This window comes from Herpailurus yagouaroundi, unplaced genomic scaffold, assembly GCF_014898765.1.
Source record: "Herpailurus yagouaroundi ecotype Mexico unplaced genomic scaffold, PumYag 189, whole genome shotgun sequence".
Taxonomy (NCBI): domain Eukaryota; kingdom Metazoa; phylum Chordata; class Mammalia; order Carnivora; family Felidae; genus Herpailurus; species Herpailurus yagouaroundi.
Window position 1 is genome coordinate 15,064,953 of NW_024412420.1, and position 26,317 is coordinate 15,091,269.

Consider the following 26,317-nt stretch of genomic DNA (forward strand, 5'->3'; position numbering starts at 1 on the left):
GTGGTGAACTTTTCATGTCATGCGCTAATGCAATGAGGCCAGGAATAACTGGGGAAAAAATGATTGATCTCCTTCATTTCCTGACTTCATTCCATTTTCCACTCTTGACCAGAACCAAAAAACACTTTCTTTCAAGGCTTTACTTAATCAGTGAGTACTCTTGCCAGCTTCACTTGCTTTGAGCAAGACAATGCTAGTCAGATTCTAATGATACCACCTTTCCTACTGTATTTTTCATCCAGTTCAGTCTATATTAAATATATTGAGACTGGCTTGTGGATAAGACATCCAGTCTAGGGGATTTATCAAAATGGCTGATGGGTTGAACTCATCTTTCTATTCAAAGTGTGGTCCATGGATCAGCAGCCTCAGCATCATCTGGGAGCTTGTTAGAAATGCAGAATCTTGAACTCCCAACCTAGATGTACTAGAAACCCAGAATCTGCAATTTTAACAAGATTGCCAGGTTTATGTATTTTACATTTATTATATTTTTTATATAACATGTAATACATACATATAAGTATATATATATAGACATTAAGATTTGAAAAGCACCGATATACATATAAGTCTTAGGATTAGAGGTTGACCCCAAACTACTGCTTCCTAGAATGTGGGAAACAAACAAACAAACAAACAAACAAACAAACAAACAAAGATGTTTTTGTGATAACACTGTAGATAAAATTTTTCCAGTTGATGATTCTGGAACATATGGTTCATCCATCATTACTATCTTTGTCCTCTTTCTTGTTCTCTTAGTGTATGGGAGAGATAACTTTGATAGAAACTAGGAGTGAATGTAAGATCTAACTGGACAAACTAAGGGCTGAGGTCCTCTAGTTTTGGAACTTGCTAAGCTCTCCCCTGGTGTTGACCTCTGTGCACAGAGGGTTGAACGCTTTGAGGTCTGGGTAGTGGGAAGGTAGCTTTTAGTCATAAAAGTCTGTCCCTCCCTAGACCTGAGTGTGTATTTCTGACTCCTTTGTATTATTCTAGTACAATGTACATTTTCAGATTTCTCATCCCTGGACTCTCATCTCAGATAAAAACCATCAGCAAGAGTTCATCAAAATGTGTTGCCTGTGTTTACTTTTTTTTAAAACTCTTTGGTGACCATGTTTTGACTTTGTGTGGTACAATAAAAAGAGTAAGTACACTGGGTACAAATTCTGGTTCCACCATTTTTAGCTCTATGACCACAGTTCAGTTAATCCATTTGAGCCCCAATTTCATCAGTCCAAAATGAGGATAATAATGCCTTGCAAGGTTGTGACAAATGAAATTGTGAATGCAAAGGTCAGTCAAGAATAGTTGTTACTGTTAAAATTTCCTCTAGTATATGTGTGTATGTATGTCACATGCGTGAGTTTACGTTGTGTATGCAGACTTAAAAATTGGTATAAACTGACATATCGTTTTTATTCGGTGACTCATAATTTTATTAGATGGTTCCTATTTTAAATTTCAAAGAGAAATTTTGGTGCATAGGATAGTCCCTGTAAATACACACACACAAACACACACACACACACACACACACACACACACACACACACACACACAGTTCTTCAGTAAAACTCCTAAGTCTGTTTAGGTCAGATCATGGAGTATGTCAGAGATACTGTCATCTTTCCTTTTTGCATGACCTCACTGCAAATATATTTTAGAAACTCTCTAATCCTCTTCAGAAAGCAGGTGACATATAGATGTTGTAATAGAATAAATGAGATGGGGAATGAGTCACCCACATGGGAATGAGCTCAGTCATGTAGTAAGTTAGAGAAACCAACATTGTTATGATACACAAAAAGCCAACAAAAAAACTTTAGAGGGTATATATAAACACCCCAAATAATATAGAATTATATATTGAAATGAGCATAGCATTGTGAAGAAACATGCCTAGAATGAATGGACAGTTATTTAAGGGTCTTAATGACTTAAAAACTTAAACTTTAGAACTAAGAGCTACCTAATAATCATGCCCATCTTAGTCTGTAAAAGGCCTTATAATTTCTAGATGAAGGAGAATATTGCTCACCTACATGGAACACAGATCACCTTTCAGTGAAACTCTTGATCTGTGTGATACTTACTGTGAGCATATTTATAGAGAAGTTGTTAATGTCCCTGGAATGAGGAACTTAAAGACAGAGTCAAAAGGAATCAAAACTTAAAGATAAGAAGGAGGAGAATTTACCTGGGTATCCCAGCATGCTCTCATGAAAAGCAGGGAACGTCCCTCCTTTTTGAGTTGGAGTTACACTGCTTGGTCCTGATTTGTGAAGAGGCAGAGAGCTATGAACCTACATACATGGGCAATGGCTTTATTTTCTGCTGCCTTAGAAGAGTGAGGACCTTAGCTTTTCTCTTGGATGCTTTGGTGCTTCATCTATGGTTACTGGACCAGGACTGCCATAGAGATCCATTTCAGTGTTAAAATGGCTAAAATCCTGGTTGAAAGGTTTGGTGGGAGGCTAATGGACTAAACTTATATCAGCTATTGTCACTGAGCAAATAACAGACTCTTTTTCAAAAAAAAATTTTTTTTGAGAGAAAGAACATGTGCATGTGTGTGTGTGGAGGGGGGGGGAGGGACAGAGAGAGAGAGGGAGAGAGAGAGAATCCCAAGCAGGCTCCACACTGTCAGCACAGAGCCCAATGCGTGACTCAGTCTCACAAACTGTGAGGTCATGACCTGAGCTGAAATCAAGGAGAGTAAGATACTTAACCAACTGAGCCACTCAAGTGCCCTGCAGATAATAGACTCTTATTTTAAATACTCTGTTTCATTGTCCATTGTCACATGAAAAAGTACTCCAGAACTTACTGGAACTTACTGGTTTAAAACAACAACCATTTTATTTGTTCATAATTCTATAGGTCAGAATTTCAGATTCAGAATATTGGGGATGGCTTATCTCTGCTCCATAATGTCTGGGGCCTCAGGCTAGTTGGCTTGAATGGGCAGGAACTTTCTGGAATGCCCAGGAACTAGCTGGAATGGCCGGGAACTAGCTGGAATGGCTGGAGCAGAGTCATACATCTAGAACTTTAGTTATGGCTCTTGTCTGGGTTCCTCAGTTTTTCTTCATGTGGTCTCTCTGTGAGGCTAGCTTAGACTTCCCCACAGTGTGGTAGTCTCAGGGTAAATGAGCTTCTTATATGGTAGCCGGCTTCCTATAGGGAACGTTCTAAGAAGACATAAGCTCCAATGTGTAAGCATTCATTAAATGCCTGCTTGTGTCATGCTTGCTGATGTTTCATTGGCCAGATCAAGTCACATTGTCAAGTTCAAAGTAGATGTGGGAAAGACTATGGAAAGGCCTGAGTCCTGGTGATGTGGGTTCATTGGGGCCATCGGTATCTACTAGCTACTCAGAAAATAATACTATTATTTAGTATCCATTTTCTACTGTGAATGACTAAATCACTATTGCTTAATTTCCATAAGATGTATTTTTGGAATTATGTTATTTTTATCCCAAAGAAATGGTATGCCAAATTATTTGATACAAGGTAAACATTAAAAAAAATCTTCATGCTACATAAAGTCTGCATTAAATAATTTAGTTAAGACCATTTGTAAAGAAAATAAAAACATCCAACCTTTAGTTCCTATCTCAGGCTTACTTTTTTCTTATGATTATTGGCATTTTTACAAATTGGTCCCATCTTAAAAGCTCATACCTTAACTATTTTGGCTTTTTAATAGTTCACACATTTAGAATTAATATCATTATTATTATTTTAATTAAAAAATTTTTACTTATTTTTTGAGAGAGAGAGACAGAGTGTGAGTGGGGGAGGAATAGAGAGAGAGGGAGACACAGACTCTGAAGTAGCCTCCAGCTCTGAGCTGTCAGCACAGAGACCAGCGTGGGGCTCAAACCCACAAATTGTGAGATCATGACTAGAGCTGAAGTTGGACGCTTAACTGACAGAGCCACCCAGGCTCCTCTAGAATTCTGGTTTTTAATTTGCTATGTGTTTAAAAAATTGTGTGATGCTTTTTTTCAATTCTGAAATTTCCATATGTCAGGGATGCTACATATAGGTAGCAATGAGATCTGAGTCCCAGGAGGGCTAGGTTAATTTTTCTAGACTTTGGCTTCCTCAGCTCTTTAACAAGAAGGTTCAATCAATTGATTGCTGCTTTCTTCTAATGCTGCTATTTTTTTATTTAAACTCTGTGTGATGCCTGATTCACTATTAGAGTAATGTAAAATGTGCTTTTGGGAAATACTAAAACAATCTGATGTTTCCTTAAGGAAAGATTTACTTAGGTGATCCTGAAATTAAGTTTTTTTGTCACTTGGCTCAGAGCTTTTTCCCCACAAATCTCTTATCTGCATGTGTTATTATTTTGCTTTGCTGTGAAAAAAGGTAAGAGGTAAAGGGAAGAAAGAGGCTAAAATAACACAGCCAATTTTCATCATAGAAGCTCATTACAGGAGCCTAACACTTTGGTAAAATATTTGATTAAGCAACTGAAAGGGATTTTACTAAGATTAGGTGGAAGTAAGTTTCCAGAGTTTGTGTGTGTGTGTGTGTGTGTGTGTGTGTGTGTGTGTGTGTGTGTTTCCTGGAAGGACTTCTCTCCAATCTGGTAAAATGAAACTCTATTCACAAGCATTTGGGAATGACATGGAAGAGGCTCTTAGTTTTCTAGTAGTTGTCATTAATTCTTAGGAGAGTATGACACAATTAGCATATGGGGAACATACAAACAAATACAGAAGTACTCACCTGAAGCTCCCAAAGCAGCAGGTTCTCAAACTTGGCTGAATGTTGTAATTACATGGGGATCTTTCAAATATATGGGTGCCTGGGTCCCAACCTTTAAAAACCATGTTTTAATTGATCCATGATGTGGCCTTGGCATTAGCATTTTTAAATCTCCCCAGGAGATCCTGAAATGCAGCCAAGTTTCAGAACCTTTGCCCTCAAGAAACTTTCTTGGATCTCTTTCTCTTACCATGTTTTCCTACAGTAATTCAAGTCCTTGCCCCCTGCTCAGGCTTATGACCTCTCCCCCAACATACAATTGCTACATTCCTCAATAATGAATTTTTATGAAGTTTAGTTCTCAGTTTCACACATTATTAACAGGGTGGGTGTATGAAAGCATTAATTGAAAAACACATAGTAAAGGCATGTATTTGATTGGATGGACACATATTAAATGGATCTATCCACTCAACCATGTTATGGCACTCTTGGGAAATATGTTGCCATAAATATTAAATTCCAAAGTAATATTTTGTATCTCTCTGGGTTAGTCAACTGTTTGTTTAGTTGGGTCTTGGGTAATGGAATAGTTGCTATTTACTCAAAGTGTTCCTGTAACAAAAACAATATAACTTATTATCAACTCCTTTATGTGCATTGGGTGTGTGTTGGCCAAAACCAAATCCAAATGAAAACTTCTGTGGTTAGTTACTCACCTAAACATGCAGGCACTAATAATCAATTTGTAATGGTACTTTGAAATATTTTGGGGCTGATTTAGATGTGGAGAAGAGGTTATTCTATGTTGTCTAGCATGCAATTGTCTCTTTATTCAGGCAAATGGTTTAATTTCTCTGTTTGTCTCTAGTTAGTGAAATAGAGATGGTGTGGCCTAAAAAAAATTCAAATGTTCAAGTCCTAACCCCCACAGATGAGGGTTTTAGGAGGTGAGGCATTTGGGAGTTGCCTAGGTCATGAGGGTGGAACTCTCATGAATGGCTTTAAGCTTCTTACAAAAGATACCCTACAGAACTCCCTGGCCTCTTCTACCATTTGAGGACACAAGCTATGAACCAGGAAGAGGGTCTTCACCAGGACACAACCCTGCTGGTACCTTGATTTTGAACTTCCAAGTCATCAGAACTGTGAGAAATAAATTTCTGTTGTTTGTAAGCCAGTCTATGTATACTTATAGCTACTTGAATGGACTAAGGCAAGAGCAATGATTTCTTTATTAACAGGGTACCCAACCACCCCCAATTGAGGGGTTTCCTGGGCAAACTGGGATAAATTTGTCACCTTAATTGATACAGTAAAAATTAATAAGACTTTAAGGATATTTTAACCTCTTGAATGAAAAATTATTCATATGTTATGATTTCCTGTTACCAAATCATATATAAATTAGGAGAGTAAATGGAAGATTAGTGATTATTTTCTGAGCCTAGTGTTGTAACTTTCCCTTCAGCTTGTCATATTTTTTGAATATTCTTCAAAAGATTTTGCTAACAGTACTCAAACTTCACCTTGAGAAAAAAATATATATTTAATGCATACTTTATTTATATATATATATTTAATGCATACTTTGAGAAAGAGATAATGTCTAAAATTGCAGAGTGTTTTGGTGCTAAAATGGAAAAAAAATCATTTTTAGGTCTGTCTTGACAGTCTAGTACCCTATTAACATATGAATAGTACCCTATTTCATAGTAAAATGAAATCGAAAAAGAGAAATAATAAAGTCTAATATGAGTCTGTTCTTGTCCCCCAAACATCGAATGTCTCCACAGACAAATACTGTGCAAAGAAAACTCATTGACAGTATTAGTGTACCGGTTATTTTTTACATTCTTTGATGTAAAAGATAGTAAAGATAAAGTTATAATTTTACTTCAGAGAATTAGTGTATTTCAGTTAAACCAATAAACATTTTTGTAATAATGTGATCATCCCAGGTTCCTTTTGTCTAATTTCAGATTGTTAGGGGTTGGTTTTCCATTATTTGGACATTAAGAATAAGAAACACCAATTATTGCTTAAAGGGAAGACCAGTTCAGTTTTAACAGATGCCTCGTTCAGGAAACATCAAAAGCAATCCTTTCCGAGAAAGTATTAAAACACAGAGAAAAAAACATACGGGGCATTGCCGATGTGGTAGATGACAGTGGAACTACTTCATACCACTTTCAGTTTAACAAGTGTTAGTTAACTTTGGTTAACAGTCAAGAGAGCTAGATTTAGACCAGCAACAATCCAGTGAGTGTTTGAGTAAATGCCTTTATTGTCCTGGGTCTCAGTTTATTTGTCTGTTAAAGGGGAGAGTTTGACTAGCCTGTGCTTGTGATCCCTTAAATTGTGAATATCCTGGAATTGTTAATTCCATGGACAGCATTCCGGTAACACCTTAGCAGATATATGGATTTCTGCCTCCCTTTTCTCCAGCACTGCTCCTCTGTACCAGTCTTGGAACAATGGCTCACACTGCTACAATTTGAGAAAAAAAAGCATCTTTTTGAGAGGACAGAGGGGCATAGTCTTTGTGCATCAGCCCATACTCCACCTCAACATAATAACCCGGACCCTAACATTTGCATTTCAGGTCTTAGACAAGTCATTTCCCCTTTTAGGGTCTTAGTGGCTGTTTGTAATGAGGATTTTTTTTTCTGAATTCCCTTTTCTTCTTTTTAAATATATTTTTTAGGGGTGCCCGGGTGGCTCAGTCGGTTAAGCGTCCGACTTCCGCTCAGGTCATGATCTCGCGGTCTGTGAGTTCGAGCCCCGCGTCGGGCTCTGTGCTGACAGCTCAGAGCCTGGAGCCTGCTTCAGATTCTGTGTCTCCCTCTCTCTCTGACCCTCCCTGTTCATATGGTGCCTCTCTCTGTCTCAAAAATAAATAAACATTAAAAAAATTAAATATATTTTTTAAAGTTTTTATTTATTTATTTTTGAGAGAGAGAGAAACAGTGGGGGAGGAGCAGAGAGAGAAGGGGACAGAGGATCTGAAGCGGGCTCTGTGTGGACAGCAGAGAGCTCTACCAGGGGTTGAACGTATGAACCGATGAGATCGTGACCTGAGCAGAAGGCAGATGCTTAATGGACTGAGCCACCCAGGTGCCCCTGACTTCTCTTTTCTAGCTTTAACTTTCTTTTAGGCCCTTAAGGTTATGTAGGTATGCCTGTATGTGAGACAGAATACTGTTTGGTCATCTTACATTCTCAGCGAGGCTTTCTTAGGCCTCCCTTTCTCTGTTTTCTCCCTTCTGCTGGCAGAGGTGTGGAGAGCCTCATGAGCCACATCTTTCCCTTGGTTGCATATCTGCAAGGTAGCAATTCTGCCCAGTGTTTGGCTGCTGCAGACATGTTCAAAGCATTAAGCTCCCTTTCTTTCATGGACAATACCCAGAGAATCCCTTGTTAGGATGAGACATTGATATAACAATGACATAAATATGATGTGACATAAACAAAGACATGATGCACCAGGTGTAAAGTTTTATTGGCTACAAAACAGATACACAGTGATGGCAATCTGAAGACTGTAGTAGTAAAGTAGACCTTTATGCTCATGAACTCATACTGTGATTCAGAAAGTGCAGCAGTATATTAAGGTTGTTATGGAATGTCTGGTGACATTGTTCCAGAGGGGGAAAAAGTTTCTGAGATTGAAAACTCCAAGGATACCTCTTAGGACTCACCCATCATTCTGGGCAAAGATTTCTATTGGGGAAAAGTAGCCCTTACAATAGGCAGAAACTTTTTTTGGCTTTATGCATACTTTTGGATCTCATTCACTTGAGAAAGAATTATTCTTCCGTTGATGCTCTCCTGTGTGATGGCCTTGATCTTTGGAGCTGCAGATGCTGAAGGGAAAAGGCAATGAAGAGGTCACTATCATGCTCCTGCCACCATCTGAAATACTTATTTTTATTTCCCTGCTCTTAGTACCTGAAACTTCTCCATCCCTTCCAACATAATCTCTGAGCAATATGGCAGGTTCTGCTGGAGGAAGAGATCTCACCAAGGAAGGTTTTTCATCTCACCCTCCAGGAAACAAGGGTGTGTGAATAGTGTCATCTTCTAGGGGCCAAGACCTTCATCCTAGGCATGACTGATACAGAATCTAGTCCCTGACTACACATCCTGGAGGAGGTCTTCCTGCTTTTGTTCCACTTGTACCACAGATTCTATGAGCGAACAGCGCATTAAATGCCATTCTGAGCACCTCATTTAAAGATCTAGAAAGCATGAGGGATGGATGAGAAGCCAGGGCTGTTTATCATGCCCACTGTTTTCAAAGTTATGATTTATTTGAATATGTGCTTTGTTGACACGGCAGAAAACTGATTCTAGACCAAAGGGAAGACTTGAAATTAATAGAGACGTGGGGAGACCTTTGTTAAAAATCAAACCTCTCCAACAATAGATTGTGCCACTCCATCAAGTAATGAGTTCCCTGTCCCTGGACATGGTAAGGAGAGGCTGAAGGACCATCTGTCAATATCTTGCAAAGAGGTAGCAGTTACACAAGCTGCCCATGATGGTGCCCAGAACCCTGACTCTCTGAATCTCTAAGACCTTAGAACACTTTTACCACAAACTGATCAGAAAAGTGCTGCTCGTCCCAGATGGGGGCTTCTTAGAACTTTTCTGTGAGATGTTACAGGCAATCTGAGAAAATAGGGCTCCCAGGTCAAAGATATTTGGCAACACCGAGTTAAGCCAAGTAAAATTTTTGTTGTTTCTTTCTCTTTCCTATTTTCTTCCCCACAGCAGTATCTGTTCCATGTTGTTCGTTAAGAGGATAGTGGTATACGGTATTCCCAACCATTTCTGTCCATGGAACACATCTTTCATAATATGCAACAAGTTTCACGGAACACTAGTGTTCAACAGAATATAGTTTGGGAAATTATGTGAAATCATTTTCTCTTAATTTCCTAGGAGTTTAGTAAACAGACTCCATAACTTAACAGAGATGTAATAATGTGAATGATCATTGCTATCTACTTTATTGCTGGCAGAGACCTTGCGTATATATTATTGAAGACAATACTGACAGATCCCTGTTTTCCTGTTATCTACTTTAAGTTCATTCAAAAATTCCTGGACATTTGGAAGTAAAATAAAAATTGAACACAAGATATTTGGGAGTACAGTAAAGATTATGACTACTAGAGAATTAATAAACATGCTGATTAATTTTTAAAAAGAAAATTTAAATGATGAAAAGACTTTTTTTTACCTTTCACACTTGACTTTGATTCTTCCATCGTCCTATAAAAATGATAAGAGTTACGGCTCATTTTAGCGTTAGCAACAATCATAAAAACTCCTCAAGGTGAACTAACTTCCTTTGCCTGCCTATAAATTCATAGCTCTTTAATGAGGATAATTGTCCAAGCTCTGTAGTCTCAAGGTCATGAGTTCATGGGCAAACCTTCCTGGATCCAGAAGAAAGTGAGTATGGCCTCACATGGACCCTAGGGTCAAGACAAGTCTATCAAACCACCTCCATCGTTTCAGTTGGCTGCAGGATTTGCCTCGACTGAGATCCTTTCCAGGGTCTGGGTTTGAAGCTTAGAACTGTTTTTCAGACTGTTCAAGATTTGGTCTATGTATTTTTATTTATTTTATTTTTTGGAGTTTACTTAAGCAATCTCTATATCCAGAGTGGGGCTCGAACTTATGACTCCGAGATCAAGAGCCACATGCTTTACCAAGAGAGCCAGCTGGGCCCCCCTATTTATGTATTTAAAAAATTTTCTGGGACTCCTGGGTGGCTCAGTTAGTTAAGTGTCCAACTCTTGATTTCGGCTCAGGTCATGAACTCACAGTTCATGAGTTCAAGCCCTGTGTTGGACTCTGTGCTGACATTGTAGAATCTGCTTGGGATTCTCTCTCTCCCTCTCTCTCTCTGTCCCTCCCCTATTCGTGCTCTCTCTCTCTCTCTCTCAAAATTAATAAATAAACATTAAAAAAATTTCTCATCCTTTCTCTTGGGTCATAGAATGTATGTGCCCTTTTTTTTCTGAACAATTATTGTCATTTCCTAAATTGGTTGGAAATACTGGATTGAAGAATCTAGACTTCTCAATCTCTTATGAATCTTTTCCTGCTGTCAGGTTAAAATATTCCACCAACCTTCCTTTTTTTTTTTCCCCAGAACCAAAATTGTATACATTTCCAGTGGGAAACACTATAGTCAAGCCTTCCTAGTTGTTTCTTTTTCTTCTTTCTAAGTTTATTTATTTTGAGAGAGAGTAAGAGCGAGAGAGACAGAGAGAGGGAGGGACAGAGAGAGAGGAAGAGAGAATCCCAAGCGGACTCTGCAGTCAGCACAGAGCCCCACGAGGGGCTCGATCTCATGAACCATGAGATCATGATCTGAACCGAAATCATGAGTCACATGCTTAGCTTACTGAGCCACCCAGTTGCCCCCTTAGTTGTTTCTTTCTAGAGATCTTAATATATTAATTTTAACGATGGACCTTAAATCTTAGTGTCTTGGGAGTAATAGCTGATTGATTCACATATGCTACTTAGATACAACCTGATGTTAAATATCCAGAAGAAATTCATCACAAACCTTTCTTTCTCTGGAGTGATGCTCGCTAACAGGCATAACAGGTATGAGGTATATGAATGCACACACAGAAACTCAGTGCCCTTTTTGTCCTCCTCCCCAGCCGGCCTTTGCCTTACCCCTCGCTCTCTCCCTCCAGGAGCTGGTGGTAGGTGGCGATTTCCTTCTCCAGGTGGGTCTTGATGCCCAGGAGGACCTTGTATTCATTGTTCTGCCGCTCCAGGTCATGGCGTAGCTGTGTCAGTTCATCCTCATAGTGGGAGATGACGTATTGCATGTCCCGGAGCTGGCAGGAGTACTGGGACTGGGTCTCTGACAGCATGTTCTCTAAAGCAGATTTCTGAAAGAGGAAACGAGGTTTCTTGTACTAACTGACCGATGACTTGATAGATTGAACAACGTGTGCTGGTTGAGTAGTTAGAACACACCGACCACTCTGCTAGGTGTCTTGGTGGCTGCCGGGGGTGCAAAGGTGGGCAGCTGGCTGACTCCCAGGGTTGGGGCTTGGGCAGTGAGGAGTGGACTAGAGTCAGGACTTCTGAAGCCCATTTTATGGGCATTTGTTTGTGGCAGGGAGCTCTTGGCAACTTTGCCGCATTCCTGTAGCGTTTACTGTATGTGCTGCTCTTTTGCGATTGAGCATATGTCCATTTTATCTCTGGCCTAATCTAAACCTCCTGGGGAAATAGCAACTGGGACCCCGTCTCTTTGTGTCTTCAGAGAAGGGTTTCAAGTAGGGGTGCCAGATAAAATAGGGGGCACCTCGTTATATTTGAATTTCAGACGAGCGACGAGTAATTTTTTAGTACATGTATATCCTAAAAATTGCCTCAATATTGCATGGGATATACTTACACTAAAAAAACAAAAACAAAAAAAAAAACTGTGCTGCGTATCCAAAATTCAAATTTTTTGTTTTTTATTTTTGGGAGAGTGCAAGTCAGGGAGGGGCAGAGAGAGGGGGACAGAAGATCCGAAGAGGGCTCTGCGCTGACAGGCTGACAGCAGTGAGCCGCATGTGGAGCTTGAACTCATGAACCGCGAGATCATGACCTGAGCTAAAGCTGGACACTCAACCAACCGACTGAGCCACCCAGGTGCCCCCTAAATTCAAATGTAATAGGATGTCCTGTATTTTAATTTTGGTCAGTCTGGCAACCATAGTCCCAAGCCATGCTTATTGATGATGACAATGGAAACAGGTTGTCATTTTTGAGGAAATTTTAAAAGCTGCACATTGAAGTTGCTGCTCTAGGATACAGAGAACTGACTTAAATCCCTGCTCTGTTTGGATTTACCACCCGCTTTTCTGGAGCGCAGAACTTTAATCTTCAGGAGAAATCCCTTACTCTGCTGGATGCTGTCACTTTATCACAGCTGCTAACTTTCAGGGGGGCCCTTCATGCCGCCTGCTCTGCTCCCCTCCCTCTCCTGTTCTCCCAAAGGGCTGCTGTCTTCCCTCTCCTGTCTCTCAGCCCAGGGCCTCACTTCCTATGTTGTTACGGAAACGAAAGCCATCAGGAGAGGATTCCCACAGGCTCCCACCATTATTTCCGCCCACATACGTGAATCTGCTTCCAGGTTCTCAGTGCCCCCCTGGTACCAGGTTCTCACTCCCCTCCTGGTACCTGGCACGAGCTGTCTGTTCTCCAGTCATTTCAGCCGTTGCCCGCTGTCTTGCATCACCTGTATTTTCCTCTCTACCGGCTTCTTCCCATCTGTCAAATAGAGTAATTTCTCCCATCTTAAAATTGTTCTCTTGACTCCTTATCTGCCTTCAGCTGTCATCCGATTTCTCTGCTCCCCTTCACCTATAGCAAAGCTCCTTGAAGAATTGTCCATATCTGCTGTTCTAAATTCCTCTTGACCTCCCTCTGAGGGTGAAGGCTGCGCAGTCTGACTCCACTGTTACCCCAGTGGCCTCCCCTTCCCTTCCGTCCTCTCTTCTCCTTTTTTCTTCCCTTTGTTCATTTACTACAGCCACATTGGCTTCCCTACTGATCCTCCAACCCGACCCACGCACCTGTACATCATGGCTTTCGCAGTTACTGTTCTCTCCCCCTGGCACCCCCTCTCTATTGCCACACGATGCGCCTTCTTACCACTTCAACTGTCGCCTTAACAGTGAAACCTTTCCTGAACACCTTGTTTAAAATGGCAGTCCTGCACTCCAGAATGCCTGACCTCGCCCTGCCGTGCTTTATTTATTGGCAGCACTTTTTGCCATCTCACATACTACATATTTTGATGATCTGTGCCTTTATTGACTGTCATCCCCACTAGAGTGTCAACTCTCTTATTGTAGAATCCTCAGCACTCAGAACAGTAGCAGATGGTAGAATGAATGAAAATGGATATAAATGTTTTGCTGACCTCACAGGGTTGTTGCGAAATACTGCATGTCTAAATGTTTTGAAAACTATAAAACACTGTAATTATTTCTTTGCTCATTATTATCACCTTGACAGTGTACATTTTAAATGTCTCTTTACCGTCACTTATTCCTAAAACGTAACAGTAATTTACCATGTGCATCTGCAACAGAATAAACCAGTGATTTCTCCTCAAGACCAAGGGCAGAGTAGCCCTTGGAAATGATATTGATGAATGATCAGAAGATTTGGATAGGCTACAAAGGTAATCAAATGATAGATTTTATTTAATGAATCTTGAGTGCTTGTGACACTTCACACAAAGCATTTTACTAAAAACCACGAAAATTCTAGAAATGATTTATATATAAGAATTTATAGTTCACTGGGTGATTAGACATATACATAATGAACAGAGTGGTACTTCGGAGTGAGCCAGGCCTGGATTTGCCACCAATTCATTTTGGCACCAGGATTTCTTTTTATTGGGGTTTCAGGGGGCGGCCTGGTTGCCGAGCGGGGAGAGGGCTGGTAGAGATTATGAGGGCCTCCTAGACCCCCGCACCTGCCCCCAAATACCAGGTGGCTTCACCACTGGCCACTTACTATCTATGTGACCTTGGCCAATTTACTTAACTGTTTGGAACTTTTGTTTTCTCATCTCTAAAATGAGAACACAAAGACCTGCCTGGAAAGGTTAATGTGAGGTTTGATGACAGTTAACATAATGAACCCCCTGACGTACCATGTGGCACATTGTGGACACGGCGGTAAATGATAGCTCTCATTATCATGCTCATCATGAACAATTTGGATGGAAAATGGGAAGTGAGAGATGTCCCAAGGGAGTTGGGGAGATGAGCCCAGGAGAGAGGTCACGAGAGGTTCTGTTGAAGAGGCGGGACCTGACCCAGGATTTTCCTCAGACTCACCCTGTGGCACTGCGCCTGCAGGTCAATCTCCAGGGCCTGGAAAGTGCGCTTCAGCTCATGGATGTCACTTTGGCTACTTGGCACAGCTGCTGGACTGGCCACTTCTTGCGCCATGGCTGCTGACTGCGAGACCAAGCAAAGGGCAGAGGCATTGACATTGGGACCACATGGAAATGGAACCTCTGGGAAGTCTGAGCCCCTTTTCTTTACCTGCTCTTTATACCAAGTGTCCAACTCTTGATGCTTCTTCTTTATTATAAACTCATATTCCTCTCTCATATCCTCCAGGATCTTAATTAGATCATCTCCTGGAGTTGCATCCACCTTCACATTGACCTTGAAGTCATTTGGCACATGACGTTCTATCATTTCCTGTTTAATAACAGGAAAAAAAAATGAATCGGCTGTGAGAATCAGAAGGCCAGAAGTGTGTTGATTGGCAGCAGTTAACAGATCTTTTAAAAATTCAGCTTATGTGGTTGTTATTCTTTTATTGGTTTGGTTTGGCTTCTCAGGTATTATTTGTTGATGACAAAACATACATTCTTTTTTCTATTATAACTCCATAAAATAAAAAATAACACTAGATAGGTAATCAAATGGCCTCTGTGATTACTGACTTAATCCCTGGTTGAAAATGTTTCGCAAAGAATTCTGCTTCTGTAGCACATAAAATACTCTTCAGCACACATTCTTGGGTGAAATGATGGCACAATTCAACAGTTGAACATTTCAGTTTGTAGGCTACTGCTTTGGGGAAGCAGTTTAGCAACCCAAAGCCAAAAGGTATAAAGACTTTTAACGTCTTGGCCACGTATTATGATTCCATAGGGTTGACACCCATAGGATATCATGAAAACCAAGAAACCATAGGAAAAGTTTAATTAAGTCATTGTCTCACCAGCTCTTCATAATTGAGGCCCTTTGATGTTCATAAGCAATTTTGTTTGCCTAAAACAGGGATTGCTTTCCTCATATTGCATCAGAGTCTCAGGGGCTTTAGATGGAATGTAACCTCTTCAAAGTTAGTTACATGGTTCTGGAAATTAAGATTCTTCGTTTTTGTCACTAGTTTTATTTACCTTGGTCAGTGGCAGATTCTCTTCATTCTACTGTCCCCCAATTTGCTGTATGTTGGGTCAATGAAGGAAGTTCAACCTCATGCATTTATTCTTATGGTATCATACTAACAAACAAGTCTGGATAATCATTGTATATTAGCAAAATTATTGGCTGATTTATCATCAATTGTGATTTTATTTTAGCTATTGGATCTGACACTGCATAGAAAACCTTAAAGCTGGAAAAATTAGATGTTTCTATACTAGGACTAGCATTCAGATGGTAGGTTTTTCTGTGGCTATTAAGTCATCTGAACGTGCAGATTAAGAGCTGTGCTGGTTACCAGGAGCTCCTAGGGAGTCCTACCTGTTCATGGCGCTTCTTCATGAGAATGAGCTCTTTCCTCATCCCCTCAACCTCCTGTTCCAGATCTGTTGTGACAATGGTCAGATCATCCAAGGTCTTTCGGAGACCTTCAACTTCAATTTCCAAATCTTTCTTGAAGGAGTGTTCATTTTCGTACCTTTGGTTGGAAGGAAGAGAAGAATACACCTGTCGTTGGAAGGCCACGGCCTTGTAAGGATTCACCTTCATTTAGAGGTGAATCTCTTATCCCTCATATGTCTGTTTCATGCAGGTTTTTCTGTGATGGTGACTCAATGTTTGTTTGTTTATTTGTTTTTTAATTAGAGAAGATGAAACAATAAACAGCCATATACCCATCAATTAGATTTAGTAACTCTTAACAATTTGCTTTGTCTATATTTTGTATTTTAACCTAAACTATAGGCATTATGACATTTCACCTCTAAATACTTAGGAATACATTTAAAATTTTTTTTTTAATGTTTATTTCTGAGAGAGAGAGCACGAGTGGGGGAGGAACAGAGAGAGAGGTAGACACAGAACCCGAAGCAGGCTCCAGGCTCTGAGCTGTCAGCACAGAGCCCAACATGGGGCTTGAACACATGAACCATGAGATCATGACCTAAGTCAAAGTCAGATGCTTAACTGACTGAGCCCACAGGTGTCCCAGGAATACATCTTTTTAAAACAAGAATTTTCATTAAGAATGAAGCTACACGTTATCTAAGTGATGAGCAGACTCTTAACTATGGAGAACATGTTGATGGTCACCAGAGGGGATTGGGGTGGGGAATGGGGGAAATAGGTGATGGGGATTAAGGAAGACACCTGTTGTGATGAGCACTGGGTGATGTATGGAAGTATTGAATCACTACATTGTACACCCAAAACTAATGTAAAGCTGTATGTTAACTATGCTGGAATTAAAATAAGAAAAAAAAAATGAAAACAAAAGTTTTCTAAATAAGCATAACATTATCACACCTGCAGAGCTAATAATAGCTCTTTAACATCATGTAATTCTTGGTTCATATTCAGATTTCCCCATGCCCAAAAGTGTATTTTACATCTAGTTTGTTTAAAGTAGGGTCTATGGGGCGCCTGGGTGGCGCAGTCGGTTAAGCGTCCGACTTCAGCCAGGTCACGATCTCGCGGTCCGTGAGTTCGAGCCCCGCGTCGGGCTCTGGGCTGATGGCTCAGAGCCTGGAGCCTGTTTCCGATTCTGTGTCTCCCTCTCTCTCTGCCCCTCCCCTGTTCATGCTCTGTCTCTCTCTGTCCCAAAAATAAATAAACGTTGAAAAAAAAAATTAAAGTAGGGTCCATTCAAGTATTTGTTATTATGCCTTTTTAATTCTCTTTTAAAGATATCACACGTGGCTAATGGTGAGATAAGTTAATTCCTTTAGAAAACAAAAACAAGATGAACCCCCAAAACAAAACAAAACAAAAACAGCAAATGACAATTCCCCACAATACAGTGAAGAAGGAACTTACTTGAGGCCGAAGTCATCCACTGCCATCCTGGCATTGTCAATGAGAAGAGTGATCTGAGCGTTGGTCTGCTTGCCATCCATGATCTGGAAAACATGCATCAAGAGTCATTTAAGTCAGGGGCTCCTGGGTGGCTCGGTTGGTTAAGCATCTGGCTCTTGATTTCGGCTCCGGTCATGATTTCACAGTTCATGAGTTCGAGTCCCACACAGAGCCTGCTTGGGATTCTCTCTCCCTCTCTCTCTGCCCCTCCCCTGCTCACTCTGTCTCTCTCTCTCTCTCTCTCTCTCTTTCTCTCAAAATAAAAAAAAAAAAAAAAAAAAAGAGGCTTTTAAATCAGACACCTCCCATGGGAGAGTTGCGTTTCCACCCTGTATGATTTGTTAGCATAGATGATTTCTTTTTCTGGCATTGGAACAACAAATAATTAAATCAACAAATACTGAACACTTACAAGGTACAAAGCATCAGAATGATTTTAAAGTGAGAATATGGCCCGCAGCCCCTTCGCTGTCTTTTTTTACACTGAGTTTGAGAGGCTAAAATTGAGGCCGCTGTTGGAAAAATGACATTGGAAAGGGAAGAAGAGTCACCTCAAAGTGCCTTCTAACTTGCTAGTGCTGCAAACATACCTTTAGTGTTTTGTTTCAGCTCATCCACATCTGAAGATGTTAAAAGAGGTTTAAGTTCCAATCCTGCCTTATTGTGAATATTAGGTTGGCTCCCTTAAAGTGCATTAGTTATTTTAGATGAACATAATTCTTCCTCGTGGTAGCATTCATGTTTCAGATCACTGAGCGAAGTAACAAAATTATCACTGGTATATGTTTGTCAAACTAATTTTAAATGAATTTTGTAATAGTCATCACATGCCACAATTGTTTTTGTCCAAAGTGGTGATAGCCATGCCCATAACTTTTAGGTATGCATATGTGTTTGTAAGCTCTTCTATGATGAGAATGCCCCAATTGTATCTATTAAAATATTGACTGAAATAACTTTTTAGCAGCTTAATAAACTTCAGCTGTGTCAAGGCCTCTAGTTAAGACTTTCACTAGATGTTCATATACTTTTTAACATTAAATAAAAACTGCTGTTGAACGTTCCTACCCGAGCAGTTGTGTGTACGTGTATGATTTGTAAATTCTTCTAGGTAGTGGTGACTGGGGAAGTATTGCACATTTGATGTATGTCACCATCTTTAGGAAAATTGGGGAGACGATGTCTCAATGTCAAAAGTATAATACTACTTTTGTACCAAGTATTGTGCTGAACTAGGAACTGGAGGTTTTCTTTTAACTTCCTATTACTCACCATTGGCATGAACTCAGGCCAGTCACACTGTCCCTTGGGTTTCAGTTTCATTGTCTGTTAAATAAGGAGTTTGTACTAGAACCAGTTGACCTTAGAGGTCCTAGCTCTAAACTTCTGTGATGTAGTTGGAGGCAGAAAATTCTGTGACATTCCCATCGTATTTAAACAGATAATTCCTTTATTTAGAAAAGATTTCCTTAGGATAAAGTCATACCTTAATACAAAGACACCTTTTAAAAATCTGATCCTATTCAAAGCTCCACTGATTGCTTGGAATTTGGCATCATGAATGCACAATAGCAAGATTCAGAGGTGGTGATAACACTCCTGAATCTGGAACTCAAAAAGCAGGGCCTGGGGTCCCGCCCTATCACCTGCTAGCTGAGTGAGCTTGCCAAGTATCAGTTTCTTCATCCATAAAACGGCAATAATAATCATAGTAGCCACTTTATCAAAGAGTTATGAGGATTAGATTGGAAGCGATTAAATAAAATAATGTCATGACATACTTAGCATATTCTGGGCATACTGTAGACACTGAAAAATTAGTTGAAAGTAAATTAATTTAGAAAAATTTGAAGTGTTTAACTTTTTTTTATGAAAGAGCTTTTGAGAAGACATCTAGATGGCCAATAGGCACACGAAAAAATGCTCTACATCACTCATCATCAGGGAAACGCAAATCAAAACCACATTAAGATAATACCTCACACCAGTCAGAATTGGCTAGCATCAAAAAGACAAGATATAATAAGTGTTGGAGTGGATGTGGGGAAAAGGGAACCTTCGTGCACTGTGAGTGGGAATGTATATTAGTACAGACACAGTGGAAAACAGTATGGAGGTTCCTCAAAAATTAGAAATAGAAATGCCATATGACCCAGTAATTCCACTTCTGGATATTTACCTGAAAAAAATAAAACAAAGAAACACTAATTTGAAAAGATGTATGCACCTCCGTGTTCATTGCAGCATTATTTATAATAGCCGAGAACCAATGTAGGTGTCCATCAATAGATGAATGGATACAGAAGATGTGCTAGATATATACAATGAAATGCTACTGAACAATAAAAAGAATGATATCCTCTGTGATGACATGGGTGGACCTAGAGGATATATGCTAGGTGAAATAAGTCAGACAGAAAAATACGATAGAAATAAGTCAAATACCGTATGATTTCACTTACATAGGGAATCTAAAAGACAATAAATAAAGAAATAAAGAATAAAGAAAACAAACAGAAATGGACTCGTAAATGCAGGGAACCAACTGGTGGTTTCCAGAGGAGGGGCGGAGGGGAGTGGGTGAAGTAGGCAAATGGGATTAAGAGATATAAACTTCCAGTTGTAAAATAAATAAGTCATGGGGATGAAAAGTACAGCATAAGGAATATAGTTAAAAAGGAAAGAAAGAAAGAAAAAAGTTGGCACTTTCGTAACTAGAGCCAATGTCTGTGCTGGATAAAGGCCAGGTTCTGTATGTTTTGAGATGCATCCCCAAAGTTCTGTTGTTTGTGGTGGGAGATAGCCAGGCTCCTGCCTTGCCCAACTTCTTTCTTCCAGTGGATTCCAAGTGGTACTCTGACTACTTCCTTTGCTCCAAAGAAGGATTCTGTAGATATTTCCTGGTCTCCCCTCTGAAAGTGCTGCTTAGAGACTCTCATACCAATCAATGCTTTTCCTTCCAGGCTCTTTACTCCTTGTGCTATGCTATCTAAGCTCATAGGAAATGAAAAGCAGCTCCATCCACAAGGTCCTGGGGACCCTGGTTACTGAGGTGACAGGATCATCAGAGACATCCAGAGAAACCAAACACTATTCTCCCCCATGGAATCAGAAAATCCAAAATGCTGTCTGGGGGCTTATTTGGCTTTTCTGGGTTAAACTGATGCTTTATCTGTTGCAACCCCCACATCAAGAGTCTGATTCCCCCAGCCAGCATCCTTCTCAGAGTACATGAATGGTGACTTCTGAAGTGCACTTGATCTAGAGCTTGCTTGTTTGTTTGTTTGTTTGTTTGTTTAAATGTATTTATTTAAATTCAAGTTAGTTAACATACAGTGTAGTATTGGTTTCAGGAGTTGAACCCAGTGATTCCTCGTTTACATATGAAACCCAGTGCTCATCTCAGCAAGTGCTCTCCTCAATGCCCATCCCCCATTGAGCCCACCCCCCCCACCCCTCACCCAACAGCCCTCCAGCAACCCTCAGTTTGTTCTCTATATTTAAGAGTCTCTTATGGTTTGCCTCCCTCTCTGTTTTTATCTTATTTTTCCTTCCATAGAGCACATTTAAATATCAAAACCACTTCCCCAGTTCAGGCTTACTTGATGCAATTTTATGATACATCCACTCTTTCTGAGACATCCTTCACGGTGATGAATGGATGATGAGGACGGATTGAGAAATAATATGTGAAGCGTAGGTTTTGCATTGTGTGTTGTAGTTAATCACCTGGATCCTCCCCCAAGGCTCTGAGTTCATTCTTTTAAAAGGATCTAGTTGGTGTATTAATACAGCATTGCTGCTCCAGGGTGTGTAATCTTGTCCCAGGAAGAGGAAAATAGAATTTTTGATTGTAAACCACAGTACCAAATAGAGTAGTATTGAGAGCCTTTCTAAAATACACATATCCTTATGGCTGTATCTGACTTGGTGTTTCAAGAGGGTTGGATTAATTTTTGAGTTCATTTTTAAAAGACTTTTTAAAAAAATTGTTTTTAGTGTTTATTTTTGAGAGAGAGAGAGAGAGACAGAGCACAAGTGGGGGAGGGGCAGAGAGGGAGAGAGGCACAGAACCTGAAGCAGGCTCCAGGCTCTGAGCTGTCAGCACAGAGCCTGACACAGGGATCGAACTCACCAGTGGTAAGATCATGACCTGAGCTGAAGTCAGATGCTTAACCGACTGAGCCACCCAGGCACCTCTGAAAGACTTTTTGAGTAACATTTAAGACCCCTGAGGTGGGGACAGGAAGAGTACCATATCTATTGATAGCATTTCATCAAGGCCTGGGAAGGGGTCAGCCCCTGGTTGTTGTGGGTTGTTGTATCTTTGGGTCTCTCTTTTCTCGCCTGCAATCAGGGGAGATTGGGACAGATAGAACAACCTCAACGTCAAAGAGTTGTTTTCTTCAAACATGAAAAAAATACAACTGAAGTAAGAAATCCAGAAAAGAGTGGAATTCAAACCTGAATTTAATTTGTAACCCAGAATTTCAAAGTCAGAACCCAGGATCCTGGGCCACCTGGAGAGTGGGCAAGCCACCTGCTCCTTTTCTCAATCCTGTTCCAAAGAATTTGGGCAACCACGCAGTCTCAGTCTCCTCATCTATAAATTGGGGGTGAAAATACCTGCTTCACAAAATGAGATAATGTGTATGAAATGTGTTGTATGATTAACAATGCCATTGTAATGCATTATCTTTATTAACAAGCAGTACCATTTTTGTATTACATAGGCAAGGTGAGCACCATGCTGTATGGAAACTGTGAGGCCATTAGAAACAGATCTGGGTTAGAATTCGACCTCTGCCTCTCGCTGGTGGCTTTTCGTGTCTGCTTCACTACTCTGAGCCTGTCTTTTTACAGCGTCGTTGTAAGAATTGAATCAGGTACTATCGAATGTTTCCATCAGTGCAGAGAGCTCTCAGATAGTGCTGATATGTGTATTACAATATCCAACACGGCGGCTGGCAAATAATAAGCGCTCAATACGTGTTTTCCTCCCTCTTTCCTGTTCCCTCCTCCTCTCTACTATCGGTGAATTATTTGACTAGGTCTGACCTCACATTTCTTTTGGGAGTTATGTTCTCAACTGTCCATTTGCAAAAATCTTCTATATTCTCCATTCTAAAACCAAAGCAGCTTTTATTAGTTAAAAAAAAATATATGATGAGGTTTGTTGAGTCACCTTGTTTTTTTTCTAAAGACAACCATGTACTATATAGTTAAGGTAATTACACAGTCAGTTATTAGGTTGATTATTCAATAATTAGGGCTCATTATGAGGACAGATTTACATTATCTTGATTGGTCTTTCTTACATTCAAGTAAGGATGACCAAAGGTTGAAAAATAACACTGAATAATATTGGAAACCTTGACGCCCTTTCTAGGATGTGCTAAATTATGATCTTTTGGGGAATTTTCTGGGACTGCTTTACATAAGAGGGAAGTTATATAGCTTTAAAAAATTATCTTATGGGATACCTGGGTGGCTCAATCGGTTAAACGTCTGTTGGTTTCAGTTCAGGTCATGATCTCACGGTTTTGTGGGTTTGAGCCCTATGTCGGGCTCTGTGCTGGCAATGCGGAGCCTGCTTGGGATTCTCCCTCTCTCCCCCTCTCTCTGCCCCTCCCACACTTGTGCTCTCTCTGTCTCTCTCTCTCAAAAAAAAAAAAAAAATCCACTTAAAATCTTATGAGGTAACTGGATTCCCTCTACTTCTAACCAATGTTATGAGACATCCCAGAAGGTATAAGCCTAGCTTTTTATTTAAAAAAAAAAAAAAAATTTTTTTTAACATTTATTTATTCTTGAGACAGAGAGAGACAGAGCATGAACGGGGGAGGGTCAGAGAGAGGGAGACACAGAATCCGAAGCAGGCTCCAGGCCCTGAGCTGTCAGCACAGAGCCCGACATGGGGCTCGAACTCACGGACCGCGAGATCATGACCTGAGCCGAAGTCAGATGCCCAACCGACTGAGCCACCCAGGTGCCCCAAGCGTAGCTTTTTAAATGTCTGATTGAATTTTTTTTTTAAAGAAGTCTCCATTACCCATCCTACTGTAAGATTCCAAAAATTATGCTCATTTTATTCTTATTTTTCTTTTTTCCTTTCCAATATACATATTTTTATTATGAATATAATAAACATAAATTAATTGGGTAATTAATTATTCTTATTTTTCAAGCAATATGCCCTTTTCAGAACTGTAAGCAATAAGGACTCAGAGCTTTTAGCAGCTCTCAAGAGGAAATATCCAGGGATGTCAGAATAATGTACCGGCTAGTGGAGTGACAGCTTTTAGGTGTGATCTCCAAAATAATGTAACTCAGCTTTTCTTTCTGTGGGTCATCACTCTGTCACCAGGACTTTTGTGGTGGAACAGAACTGATGTAGTGAGAAAGTAAATGCTGTCCTGTGCCTTGTGCACTGAGCGTGAAGGATGAATACCAGCCCTTATCATTACTATAACATTGCTGGATCATAACTGATACTGGACAGTACCTGGTTGCCTTTTGGCATTTTTTTGGATTCTCTGCATAATTTGTGTATAGAAGATGAAATATACAGAACAGAGTTTCCCGGGTCCAAAAGGGATAGTAAGAAAATATCCTCAAATACCTTTGTTCACAATGACTTTAAGCTGTTTTGCCATATTCCTGGAAATTGTCTTTTGTACCTATTTCTCCTTCCACGGCTCTCTGGAAACACAGCCCTTCTCGAGTTCCAGGGTCACCCAGGATCTTACCTGCTCCTGCAGGTGGCTGATGTTTTCCTCATACTGGGAGTAATTTTGCTTACTGCCAGGATCTCTCTGCTCATGCCACTTCAGGATGCGACTCTCGAGCTGCTCGTTGGCCTCCTCCAGGGCACGTACCTTCTCCAGGTAGGAGGCCAGGCGGTCATTGAGGTTCTGCATCATCTCCTTCCCATTCCTGCCTGGGAGGGAATTGCCTCTTCTGGATCCCCAAGACCCTCCAGGAGGCAGGCAGCTTGGCGAGCTGAAGGAAAGGGAGACACGGACGCCCCCGGCACCCCCGTGGACACTGGGAGCCCGAGGGAAGCTCCCCAGCTGGCCCCAGCTGCCTCCTGTGCCATGGAAGGAGCCTGAGAGGGTCTGGCTAAAGTTGTGGCTGGAGATCATGGTCCCATCTGTGTTTGGTGCAGGGCTGGGCTCTGCTCCGCTCCCTGGCGCTACAGAACTGAGCTGCCCCAGACTGCTCCGGATGGTTTTATGCCCTTTGCTGTGGGAGTTCCCTTCTCTGACAACTGTACCAACAAGATCGTATCATTGTGCAACATATGTTTCCTCTTGGTCAATCCCGAAATGCCCCGGGCCTTCACACACATTGTTGTTGTTTAGAGCCACATCAATATACCAGTTTGCTTCTCCCTTCCAGTTGTAACCCAGAGGTGTGGCCCACAACATTAGGTGGGTACTAGTCTCAGGCGTTTTTCTAATCTTTCCGTGGAATTTTTCTATTGTCCACTTATCTGAAAACGGTCAGACTGAAGTCTACAAAAAGGTTATTTGGTGTAGTATAGATTTCCTTTTAAAAGGGAGACATTAATCACACTGACACACATGCCCTCTCCGCCAGCCCCAAGTAAATAAACCCCACCTCTAAAGCGAGGGTGGGAGAGACTCCCAAGGGAAGAGCCAGATCAGAATCTCAGGTCCTAGAATGAAAATACTCGTGCTGAGGAAATGGAGAATGTTCTGAATATCTGATGCCTTTGTGGCAGTCACTGTTTGATGGAAAGTAATTTCAAAGGATCATTCTTAAGAACAAACCGTCAATTATAATTAATGAATGAATGACCGAGCCTTCCGCTCCCAGGGTGCCTTTCATCCCCAGCACACCTCAAATCCAAACAACCGGGCCTACACCGGACTTCCTTGGCCCCTGGGAGAAATGCAGCCTTTGTTAACTGGCCAGCAGCCGTGTCCCAACTGAGCCCTGAAAAGCCTGGGTTCTGTGTGTCCGTGACCTGCAGGGGGGATGGAGGAAAACAGGAAATATGCCAGGGGTTGTCTAATGTGCTTGATGAATCTTATGCTTCGTCTGCCAAGGTAAAGGTTAAGAATGAATAAAGAGATAGTCTGGGGGCGGGGAGCCATGTGCTAATTGCTAGCAATTTAAAGGGGACTTTGAAATAAAATGGCAACATTGGAAGGGACTTTAGTGTAGCTCCATCCAAACCACTGACTTGCAGATGAAGAAGACTGAGGCCGGGGTGTGGCAGAGGATAGATGGTGGGTTAGTGGCAAAGCCAGGGTGGGATTCTTTCCACCACATAGCAGTGTCATCCTTGAGTTGAATCTTGACAGAGTCCCATCATCATGGTGATAATGGGACTTCCCAGTTTACACAGCCCTTTGGTGGTGTTTATTTAACACAAGCAACAGCTCTTGATGTAGCCACACAAGGGTTATTGTCCCCAGATAAAGAATCAGGGGCTCATGGAGATCAGTGATTGAGAGCTGATATGCATGTGCAATGTATTGCATGTGCACATGAATTTGTGGGTGTCATTGCCTTGGTCTGTGCTTGGATACTCACTGCCTTACTGCCTGTAACAGCTCCCCTGACTTCCAGACGTAGTTCAAGGGTTATCTTTTTCCACAATTGTTTTCTGAATTTTCCTGCACGGGTTGGGTGCCCCACCCATGAAGAAACCACCTCTTCTGGTCTTAAGATCTTCCAGAGGGGCAGAGAGTTTAGGA

General features: G+C 40.9%; 1 protein-coding gene and 1 long non-coding RNA gene across 7 annotated transcripts in view; one reads left to right on the forward strand and one right to left on the reverse strand.

Annotated features, from left to right (window-relative positions):
• The window catches only part of LOC121044970 (uncharacterized), a 149,969-nt gene that overhangs the window by 85,342 nt on the left and 38,310 nt on the right, over positions 1-26,317 (forward strand). The gene's annotated exons all lie outside the window — the stretch shown is intronic.
• KRT23 (keratin 23) lies at positions 8,213-24,834 on the reverse strand. Its single transcript, XM_040497485.1, has 8 exons — positions 24,338-24,834; positions 17,550-17,632; positions 16,056-16,212; positions 14,838-14,999; positions 14,628-14,750; positions 11,443-11,663; positions 9,983-10,014; positions 8,213-8,600 (listed from the first exon to the last, which is right to left on the reverse strand). Exons 1-8 carry the CDS (start codon positions 24,731-24,733, stop codon positions 8,506-8,508), a joined length of 1,269 nt encoding a protein of 422 aa, XP_040353419.1. The 5' UTR covers positions 24,734-24,834; the 3' UTR covers positions 8,213-8,505.

Bases quoted from the DNA above. Each gene is read 5' to 3' on its own strand.
- KRT23 (XM_040497485.1), bottom strand. From the start codon at position 24,733: ATGATCTCCAGCCACAACTTTAGCCAGACCCTCTCAGGCTCCTTCCAT. The intron at 14,751-14,837 runs GTAAAGAAAAGG...TTGGTCTCGCAG, and splicing joins ACACTTGGTATAAAGAGCAG to TCAGCAGCCATGGCGCAAGA. The intron at 8,601-9,982 runs GTAAAAAAAAGT...TTTTCCCTTCAG, and splicing joins ATCAAAGTCAAGTGTGAAAG to CATCTGCAGCTCCAAAGATC.